We start from the raw sequence: 11,818 nt of genomic DNA, 5'->3' as shown, positions 1-11,818 counted from the left end.
AAAAAAGTGCGTCTCATAGTCCGTAAAATACGGTATTTTATCTTTGAGCTAGTATTTAAATTAAATATATTTTTGAATGGAACATTCTTTTTTATCATAATATAACAAAATTTCTCTATAAAAAGCTAAAATTAGCAATATTACCGGATGCAATGTATTAGTTTTCTAACCACCAAAAAGGGGTTTTCGACGAATAAACGAAAATTGTTGTCTTTCAAATCAGACGTTTATCCGAGTTCCAGAATTACTCAGAGAATTAATTTCCAGATGTTTTATTTATATGCATTTCGGATCTAACTTCACGTCGATCCCTCCTCAGTAATATGTACTGTACATACAATTTGTAACCGAGCCACACCAGTAATTCGTACTCAACAAATTCAGTCATAGGAATAATCAATCACAGGAATAATAATTATTCCTGTGATTGATTATAAGCCACTCGGTTGTCGATACACTGAAATTTGTGTTTTCATTAGTGGTGAATGTTAATCCTTGAAGGCGCAGACGTAATTTTGACTATTAATTCACCTACTGACTATTTTATTGTGAAATTCATGTAGTAAAAACGTAAATAAAACATTTAAAATACATTTTAGCGTTTATCACATGCATAACAATTCCTATTTTTTACAATTTAACAAATATACAAATTACGTAACAATGCAAATGTTTATATATACAGTAAAATTTCATTCATGTGTCCAATTTCTGGCCATACAAGTTAAGTGATGGGGGCTATGAAAAAACTGAAATACAGAACTGTTATTAGAGCACTGTACTGAACTGTAGTACTTCAGATAAAAGTTTACTGCTCATTATGAAAGTAAGCAAAATAATAAAATAAAATAAAAAATTTACATAATACTGTGTATTAGTTTCCTGAGCAGTATATAGTATTGAAACTTTTATGCAGAATAATGTATTAATTAACACTGATAATACAGTATAATATTGAAATACTGATGTATAATAAATGCAATCAGCTTGCTGGAAGTACTGTACAGTACGAAGCAGAGTTGTTTACTATTCAAAGAGGAAATAGTAGTAAAGGTTTTATTTAAATACTGCATTTTAAACAAAATAATTCAGGAAAAAGTACTAAACAAAGGTTACTAAATATGCAGAAATGCTCAAGTGTTAAAGAGATTGTTAACGATTAATATGGATTGTTGTATAATTCGAAACCGTATCTTCTTTTCTTTGATTAATTCGTTATCACTACTAGGTGCATATACAGACACCTAGATACTAGGCAATTTTATCATCAACTTTTATTCGGGAATTTCTTACTTGCCGAGACGCGTTTCGGGCCTTAGCCCCTCTTCTGTCTGCTACATAATAAAAACAGAAATATAAGTTGTAATATAGATAGAAGTGGTGTTAAAATCTTACATAGAGAAAGTAATTGGTATAAGAGGAAATTTAAAGAAAGCTATGAAATAATTAAAACCCAGAAAAATGATATAAACAAAAATGTAAGTACAAAAATTCATAATAATTGGTTAAAATTATTAAAATAATAAAATAAAAATTAATAATTCAAGGAAGGTTAATATGCAAATATAGTTAAGAGGTTCTCGTCCTTATGCAAATGAGATTAAACAGCGCTTTGTCATGCTGACGTCTAGACGGTACTCTAGCTTTACACTCTAGCTTGAATACATGCAAACAAAGCATGACAAAGTGTTGATACATTTCATTATTAAAACACCTTTACATTTAAAAATATCTTATAAAATAATTTTTACAATTAAAACTATCCTTACATTGAAACGTTTTTGTAAATAAACCATGTTGTATCCATACGCCAGACATCTCGAAGATACTTCTCATCACAAACTACCTATTCGTTGTAAAATACATTTCAGAATATATTAACACATTTAAAGGTTTCCCGAATCCCTTTCCTTACGCCAAACATTTCTTAAAAATTAATCTAGTTATCTGAAGTAAGTTCATTACAACAAGTATAACGTACCGTTCTTTTTTTCGGTTATCTTGTAGGTTATGGTCACTGTTAAAATATTACATTATAAAAATACTTTTACAGTTATATTTACAATTAAAATTATTTAATTAAAGTTTTCATCCTTACGTCGAACGTCTTCATATACGTAGTCTTCATTTCAGATAATATGTCTTCTTGCCGGTTTAATTGCGCTCCTTATGATGATGAATGAGACAACTGCAACGAATTGACCAGCGAGCTGAAAAAACTCTTTGTGAACCTTTTTGTATATGGTACATAGATTAAATTTATCTTTGTATACTAAGTACATTTATTAATTATCAGGACTTTTTATACTGGAAATTATGGATGCAGATATTTAGTCTTACTGATCAGAAATAATATTTTTTATTTATTTCACCTGTAAAAAATATTATTTCTGATCAGTAAGACTAAATATCTGCATCCATAATTTCCAGTATAATAAGTCCTGATAATTAATAAATGTACTTAGTATACAAAGATAAATTTAAGCTATAATTAAGGACACAAAGGCATAATAATTGGTACATAGATGTTAATGCAGTAGTCCTTGTATCTGAAAGAAAATAAAACTGCAGCTGAAGGAGAGTTGTATGAAGTTATCGTTAAGTGGTTAGACGAAAATAGCGGTCTTTATTTAAACTTATGTCGTCTACTGGTACTTTTTCAATTAACAGGACTTATTATACTGGATTTATGGATGCAGAAATTAAGTCTTACAGATCAGAAATAATATTGTTTATTTAATTAGTGTAAGTTTTAAACCAAATAAACTTATTTTCTATTATCGTGTAGTCGGAACGAAGCTGCTCGCACCTTTATTTTCTAGATTATGAGGGAAAAAAGAAACAAAGAATCATTCGTTCTCAACAATATATTTGATTTCTATTGGATCATTTAAAGGTACAAATATAAGGTCAGAATAAGCCATTAATTAATTGTTATGCCAACGTCTCACGAAATTCTGTCTATCATTATGGTCCTTGGACTTACAGATTGACTCGTAGCGATCTTTATTGTAACTTTTTAAAAATACTGAGTCACTTATTTTTTCACTCGACTCAATGTAACATAGGTAAGACCGATAGCTGTCTCTTTTTTCCCTATATCTATTTTGAATTTTGGAAGAATTAATCCCTGTGATTTATGTATAGTCATCGAGTATGCTAAGGTAAGGGGAAACTGTTTACGAGATCGCAATATACTGCCATTGTTCGAAGAGCGTGTTATGGGGATTATTGGAAACAGATTATCATAGATGAAAGGTCCCTGATAGCTATCGAATTCTACTAAAATAAACAGAGGAAGAGCTAGAGGCAAGCATTAGGAGCATATATAATGTAGCGTATAGTTCCTAGTGAACCATTGACGAGACCTCCTTGCACCCATAAGTTGACTCTCAGCATGATTCTGGCATTAACTGAGAGATTCAAATACTTGGAGAGACCAAGAGCCGAGTCATCTTTGGACGAAGGCAGGGCAATATCTGGAGTGTTTTCAGATGCTATATAGGTAAAAGGGCATCCAGTTGACTGCAAGTAGTCTTCGTTGCTTTGTTTAACTTGCTCGTTTGTTGGATATAGCTCTACTGCCGTTTGGAACTGATCAAGTTTATCTCTGGATAAACAGGCTCGATTTCTTGTCGTCAGAATGTTCAGATCTGTATCAGAGAAATCATCCGAAGCTAGATGTTGTAAGACATCTGTGAAGGAACTATCTGCGCTATTTTGTCTATGAGAATTACTAAGTTCAATGAACTTCTCATAAGAATCAAATGCGAATGTAATGTAATGTCCCAACAAGGTAGGAACCTCGTTGTGACATTACATTGTAAAAAACACTCGAGTAGAGAGGAGTATCTTTAACAGGAGGAAGCTGACGAAAATCACCAAACAAATAGATAAAGAATCCACCAAACGGCTCATCTTTCTCGGGGTTTATCTCCCTCAATTTTCTCTCGATCATGTAAAGCATTCGTGCACCAATCATTGACATTTCATCGATGATGATGAATTTGAACGACTTCATCTCAATCTGGAATCTCTGTGCAGCTTCTCCATTTAGAGATCGAAATTTCGTACTAACGATAGGAAGACGAAGGAGAGAATGGATCGTAAGGCCGTCAATATTGATCTCTGCTGCTCCACGTTTTAAAATGAAAACTTTTTTAAACTTATTATTCTATAAAGATTCTTTTATATTTGTTGTTGTGTATCCAATTAGCGATAACAGTTACCTTTCAAAATTACCGTTTTAATGCTTGTCATATTTTCCGACCACTAGATGACGCTTCTACACGTGCGTGCAGGAAGCGACTAACACTTGACTTCATTCTTTCCTTGTCAACATTATAACTCTAGAATGAGTTGTCCAAGTTTGATGAAATTTTCTACGACGACTCATCATCACCCAAGGATGAACTGATTAAAATTTCAACTCTCAAAAATGATCCATACTGAAGAAAAACGCGATCTTCGTTTTGACCCCTATCTCCAGTTCTACAAAAATGGATCAGTTTTGAGAGTTGAAATTTTAAGCACTTCATTTCTGAGTGATAATGAATCATCCTAGAAAGTTTCGTCAAGATCGGACAATTCATTCTAGAGTTATAATGTTGACAAGGAATGCATGAAGTCAGGTATTAGTCGTCACTTCGTTCCGACGATTATACTGTAATTATATTGACAGATTTTCAGACATAAAATCTTTAGAATTTTTGTCACTTTTAGATGTTAATAATTTTAATATTATGAAAAACAATTTTTTCGAGCGTGTTTTAATTCTATAAATTAAGTAAATTTTATGGAAAATTTTTTGATTTACCTAAATTACATAGTGAATCGCAATATTTATATTCGTGTCCGGACTAAATTGACAAGTAACTCTTAAACATAAAACACTAATGTCGATCCGAACAAAGACGTACTAAAAGAATTATATGATTTAATATTATTAATTTTTATGGTACCGTCTACCAGTGCGTCTGTTGAGCGCAATTTTTCGACCACGAAGCAAATTCATACATTAGCCAGGAACACTCGGTCGGGGGAAAGATTGTCGTCGCTAGCGTTGCTTTCGATAGAAAAAGAGCTTTTAAATACGTTGATGGAGTCGACGACCAGCGACTTTCATGATAAAGTAATTAACGACTTTGCGGAAAAAATCACCGAATAGTTATTTTGTAAAAAATTAAAAAAAAACAAGTTTTTCTATCATTGTTTGTATCATATCAAGTTTCATTATGTATGTATTATTTGTATTTTAGAACTGAAATACATAAATTGTTTATTTTTGTCATTTCCAGTATTTGTTTAAAACTTTTATGGAAATGCCATGTACCGGACAGGTCTGACCCGTCACGAAAGACGCGAAAAAACAGTTAATTTAGAGAAAAATGTATTAGTTTAAAAAAACAGGTAAAAGTCGTTTGTAGTCGGACACCCATTGTTTATATCAAACTGCCAGGCAGAAACCATAAATCGTGGAAAGAAGTCGTCCTATGATCGGTGGAAAATCGAATTCGTCTTCGATTTTGACTTTTCTCACTCTCTAAGTAAGAGTTTCGTTACGTTTAGTAACCAGGGACCAACCACCCGGGAAGCATGATTGAGGGAGAACGACCAATTAAAATGGATGAAAGAAAGAACGGAGATTGATATAATCTCTGACAATCGAGGACACCTGGCACTCGGTTAACGTTCCGAATAACCAAAACGCCGCGTGTCAACGCGCAAAAAAAAAAAAAAAAAAAAACAATATCTCGTCTATTGTGCCAACCTGTAACCCGTGCCACTTCGGACTTAGACCGTGTCCCCGACTCCAACAGACGGTCTCCCCGTGCCTTACAGACTTGTCAACGCCACTGTCCCGGAGCCACCTTTGATCAACCATCGAGGAACCACATCGACGCTCAGAACGTCCGAACGGCTGATTGTCCTAAAGCAAACTATTTTGTACATAGTATATGTTTATTTTAGGTTTCTTTTTTGTCGGTTTTTGTCAGATACGTCTCTTCCGCCACCACGCACGTACGAATGGACCCTAGGCCATCACTGACGCGTTATTAACTGATTGCCCCTGGAAGTCGGCTTCTTACAGACACACAGCTTCCCTATCATCAAATGTCACGGCACGCCACTGGTGGTGTGTTCTGATTCCATTCCCTGACACAAAACGGAAAATAGACGCGAATTTAGGGGTCGCGATTTGACAAGGTTTACGACTTTTACTACTTCGTCCAGCACAGCTTTCATAGAAGGTGGCAAAGATTTAGCAACAATGGCTTCGCGGTGAATAAGACAATGATCGCATCGTATGTTAGGATTAATTTCACGTACTTGAGCTACAAATCCTTTCACTCGGCCTGTCATAGCTGCGGCTCCGTCTGTACAAACACTAACACAGTCCTTCCATTTTAATTCATTTTGGAGCACATATTCGTTAGTTACACGAAATATTTCTTCGCCGGTGGCTCGCTCGGGAAGTTGTTTGCAAAAAAAAAAATTAGTTGCAATTATATTACCATCGATGTAGGCCTACCGAATATAAGCAAGAAGTTGTGCGTGGTTGCTAATATCGGTGGACTCGTCGATCTGAAGTGAGAACTTTCGACTGCTGTTGATTTTCTCCTTCATAATGTCTTCAATGTCACTGGACATCTCAATAACTCGGCGACTAATTGTGTCATCAGAAAGAGGAATTTTTGACATTTCACTAGCAGCTTCTGAACCAGGACTATTCCCACCATCTCTTTACAAGCAGGCATTAATAACGTTTCAGCTATTGTATGTGGTTTTTTGGCCTTTACGATAAGTTCGGCTACCTTATAGCTAGCTTCCTGTACTTTGTCCGAAACACATACTGTTGTAGTCATGAATGCTGCTTGTTTTCGGTTTTGTTCCAACAACCGACGAAAATAATTGACATCTTTGTTTAACAGAGAAGAATGTTTTGTTGACAAATGTCGTTTCAATTTACTGGGCATCATAGCAGCATTAGTAAGTTTTTCACCACCAACAATACACTCGGGGATTGGGCACGTTTTATCCCCACACCAAAAATACCGCAAGATAAATAATTATCACTATACTGCCGGCGCACTAATTTTTGTTTCTTTTTTGCGGGCTCAATGCTATCACTACTTCTACTCGTCGAAGGAACACTCCGTACAAGGAATTTGTCTATCTTAGAAAAAATTAAATAGTCTAATAATAATAGAAAAAAAATAAGACTGACTAGCAATCACAATTTTTGGACTACTACAGAGCACAGCTAAGATAGAACTGAAATATTTGCAGACGCGGGACCTATATTCTTCAAAGGAAAGTCTAACAATGGGTTGGTGAATCGGTATAGGAATGTAATAAAGTTGAGGAAGCACTAACAAACAGGGACAAGTACCAAAATAAAGTAATAAAGTAATAAAGGACAGGGCTAATCCCAGCACTTTTGGGAGAAGCACGTACACAGAACAATTGGCAAGGGTAACAAAACACCTGTGATCAAATTTATTTTATATTTAATTTCTTAGAATACATAAAAATGCGTGGCTTGTAATAAAGAATAAACAAACATCATCATATTTCACCAGTGCTGCGTCAGAGAATGAAATACAAGCATAAGAAACACAGCAATTGTGATAAAAATATATAAATAAAACTTGACAATTAATAGAATATGTAAAAGTTCACGTCACACCTTTCACCTTGTGACGGCACACCGGTTGCGAAACACTGGTGTATAAGCTCGTCGGTATGCTTGATGGAGTATTCAGAGTTTTTATACATTTTTAATTTCTGTTTTAAGTATTTTTTTAAATGATATAAGACTGAATTTTTGAAGTCGACGACGGGTCTTGTTTTCTCACTTGATTTATGTGTTTTTAGATGTATGTTTAACTTAGGGGTTCTGATATTTTCGTTTGTTAAAATATACTGTTTACCTTCTTTCTTTATATTGTCTAATTTAACGTACTTATTTATTCGTTTTTTGAGTTCAACGTAAATAACTTCTTGAGGGTCTATCGGTAGTTCCTTGAAAGATCCATTTTCTACTATTTCTAATTTTTTGGTTTCGATACACTCTTGTTTCACTATAATAATCTGTTTTGATTTATCTGCTTTTATGATATCCATGTCATTTGTTTCTAAGTAGGTTTTTAATTTTTTTACAGTATTTTATCACTATATTTGGCGTACGATTCTTCAGGAATTTTTCTTCCTCTATTTTCGTTTCTTACATAATTTTTTAGCTTGTTGCTAATTTCTAGTTTTATATCGTTGTGTGACCGGAGGGTCGGAGTCTCTTTAACCCCTCGTCAGGATGTGACACCACCGAGTCAATCAAGACCCGGAAATCGCGACGCAGGTTCTTACGTCGCGCGAGCGGTCGCGGGTGAGCGGGTAGGTTCGTTATGGAGGTGGAGTTAGGAGAATCGAGGAAGTGAGTCACTCGGAACACTGGCTAAGTAACAAGAATAACTTAAATAAAAATGTATAAAAAATTTCAGCACGACGCATAGCTAGCAAGGACGTATTCGAGATTCACGGAGAGAGAGAGAGTTTACAAACGATTCGCGAGTTGATAAATACCTTGGTTAAGGCGATGTGAGAGTTCCTTGAGCCGCCGGTATTCCACGGAGACGGTATATTCCACGGAGGTTCACAATCCCCAGAATAAACAGTCCACAATATAAAACAATCCCCTGGGTACTATTTTCACAGGTTAATTCCCGGTCTTCTAGATGGGGTCGCTTCGGAAGTAGATCGGAAGATGGCGGGAAGTTTTCTAGGGTTGGACTCGCAGTGGCTAACCAAACGACGACTGACTGGATTTGTCATCGTTCCCTCGTATTATTTTTCCACTTAGGGTTTTTTCATGAGGTCAGAATCTCGTTGTTAAGGGTCGGGTGTCCAATACGTGAATTACTTCTGAAAGTTCCGGGTGACATACGCCTAACTAGATGGATCATCCTCAACGAGGAAGTAAGTTCGTGGGAAATAATTTTTATTGTTTTCAACAGATCTTTTGATAAAATGATGGAGGGAAAAAATCGAAAAATTTTTGATTGAACAGCTTTGTCCCTTCGTCCGTCACAGTTGTATTCCTCTGGGGGGGGTTATTTTACTGCATATATAGTCTAGATGTGATATGATATGATATCTAGTTTGTCCCATTGGTTTGGGCTGTTAAAGTCCAATCCTTTTTGTAGCGTATTTAGTATATTTTTTTGGTATTTCTACATTGGTTTTGTTTAGTACCAAGTTATCTCTCCACTTTTTGGTTTCTTTGGGTCCTGGGTAATCAAATCTTTTGCTCAGTCATGTAATTTTCTTATCCTCATAATTATCTAATTTGTCTTTTTCAGATCTTTCTAAGTTAATTTGATTTTAACTCCGAGTTTCTTGATTTTTCTTTTTAATTTTGTCAATTGCTATATATCTGTATTTAATTGCGGCCTTTAATATTTTAAGGTTAATTATCTTTGCTTCTCTATTGGGTATGGCATTCTCAATAGATTTCGGTAGTGGTAAGGTTTTGAGCGTGCGTTTTTCTCTAATATGCGTTTTAAAGTAATTAATATCAATAAGGAGTCTTTGTATCTCACCTTCCATCCTGCGTGTGTATACTGCGTTGTCCACTTGCTTGTTTGTTAACTTCTGCTCTGGCATGTCACTCCCTTTAGGTTTTTGTGATGTCTTTGCCGTTTCCTTTTTTACTATATTTCAACAACACTAATAAACAAGATTATAATGTTCTGAATCGACTATGGTCTCTCAAGACCGAACTAGAAATTTTTTGGTTAATCAAAAGCATATTATCGCAGATAAGTTTAAAAACTCTTCGTGGGTTGCACACCTTGCACATTTAGCTGTCATTTTTGAGCATATAAATGTATTGAACAAAGAATTGAAAGGAAAAACATTAATTCCATTTCAGCCTGAGAAAAAATTTCAGCATTTGGATTAAAGCTTTTATATTGGAGACAGAAAGTAGAACATTAGCTTCTTTTTCAAAGTTGGCTTTGTTTTTGGAAAATTGTGAAAGAATTACTTTTGATGACATCAAAAGTAATTTTTTCACAATTCAGGATACAGTTATGAGGCATCTTATCAAACTCAGAGAGCGGTTCTTCGATTAATTTTCGGATCTTGATTTACATACTGTCAGTTGGGTTGTAGATCCTTTTAAATGTGAAATTGCTAACATCGCGGAAGAGCCTCAAGGTTTGGCAGAAGCACTTTTTGAACTTCGATCTAATAATGAAGCACGTATTCAATTTGAGAACAAAGCGGATCTGTTGTCTTTTTGGATGTCAGAAGCTGCAAAGGCTTATAAAATTGCACATAAGGAGGCGGTAAAAAAGTTGCTGCCATTTGCAACAACCTACCTTTGTGAACAAGGATTTTTCACTCTAATGAACATAAAAACTAAGAACAAAAATCGATTGAATGCCGAATAACTGTATTCAAATTGCTCTGACAACAAAAAGCCCGAATTTTAAAGTTATTGTATCAAACACGAAACAACATCATTTCTCCAAAACCTAAAGTGTAAAAGTTTTCAATGAAATTATTTTGTTCCAAAATTTTATTTGGTTTGTCTTTTATTTATTATTTTCATGAAACTTTTTTCATTTTCAGTATAAAATGATTCAATAAATAGTGTTTAATTTAAATTTGTATCGAAGTGAACTCACTCAGCAATATGTAAATCAGAATAAACCAAACACCTTAAGTTGCTGAGAAAAAAATTTAATAAATAACTTAACAAACGTTTTCAGCCAAACCTGTTGGCCATCATCAAGTTAAACATATTCGAATGCAAACAAAATGGAACAAAAATTTAAATACAAATAAAATAACGGATAAAATATACATATAAAAAAAGTAAAAAATAAATATAAATAAAGAAATATAAAAAATATGTATAGGTTAAATAAATAAATATTAATAAATTACATGAAACTCTAATAAATGCAAGATATGCAACGAAAACAAAATCAAGGCATTAAATTAAGAGCTCTCAAACCTCTTAATTAAATATTTCCAGGCTGAAGGCAACCCTTCAGCATCCCTGGCATTAATGCAGGTATTATGCAATCTGCTCTTAAATATTTCAATTTTTTCGGCGCTAAACGCTAAAGTCGGAGTGTACAAAATTCCTTATGAAAACCAAGAACTAGGCATTAATAAAAACTACATTGGGAGTCACTAATAGAAACTTAGAGATTAGATTGAGGGAACACAAGTACAACATCAGGAAAGGATCTAACGCCACAATTCTATCTCAGATGGCGCAGGTTGAAGGCTCGGTAGTCAAATGGGGCGAAGCAGGCATTATTAAACCTGTACATTCACCGACTTTAGCGTTTAGCGCCGAAAAATTGAAATATTTAAGAGCAGATTGCATAATACCTGCATTAATGCCAGGGATGCTGAAGGGTTGCCTTCAGCCTGGAAATATTTAATTAAGAGGTTTGAGAGCTCTTAATTTAATGCCTTGATTTTGTTTTCGTTGCATATCTTGCATTTATTAGAGTTTCATGTAATTTATTAATATTTATTTATTTAACCTATACATATTTTTTATATTTCTTTATTTATATTTATTTTTTACTTTTTTTATATGTATATTTTATCCGTTATTTTATTTGTATTTAAATTTTTGTTCCATTTTGTTTGCATTCGAATATGTTTAACTTGATGATGGCCAACAGGTTTGGCTGAAAACGTTTGTAAGTTATTTATTAAATTTTTTTATCAGCAACTTAAGGTGTTTGGTTTATTCTAAATTTGTATCGATTTTCTCCTTTTCAAAATGAAG

At 34.1% G+C, this 11,818-nt stretch overlaps 1 protein-coding gene across 1 annotated transcript; it reads right to left on the bottom strand.

The window, feature by feature from the left end:
- Positions 1-6,213: 6,213 nt before the first annotated feature.
- On the bottom strand, positions 6,214-6,977 carry LOC136972108 (zinc finger BED domain-containing protein 5-like; the record flags this gene model as incomplete). Its single annotated transcript, XM_067266662.1, has 2 exons — positions 6,645-6,977; positions 6,214-6,528 (listed from the first exon to the last, which is right to left on the bottom strand). Coding segments are annotated over exons 1-2 (648 nt in total), but the record flags the coding sequence as incomplete, so codon positions are not given.
- Between the last annotated feature and the right edge of the window lie 4,841 nt (positions 6,978-11,818).

This window comes from Centruroides vittatus, unplaced genomic scaffold, assembly GCF_030686945.1.
Source record: "Centruroides vittatus isolate TY-2023 unplaced genomic scaffold, ASM3068694v2 contig_2794, whole genome shotgun sequence".
Taxonomy (NCBI): Eukaryota; Metazoa; Arthropoda; class Arachnida; order Scorpiones; family Buthidae; genus Centruroides; species Centruroides vittatus.
This window is presented reverse-complemented; position numbering and strand designations above follow the sequence as displayed.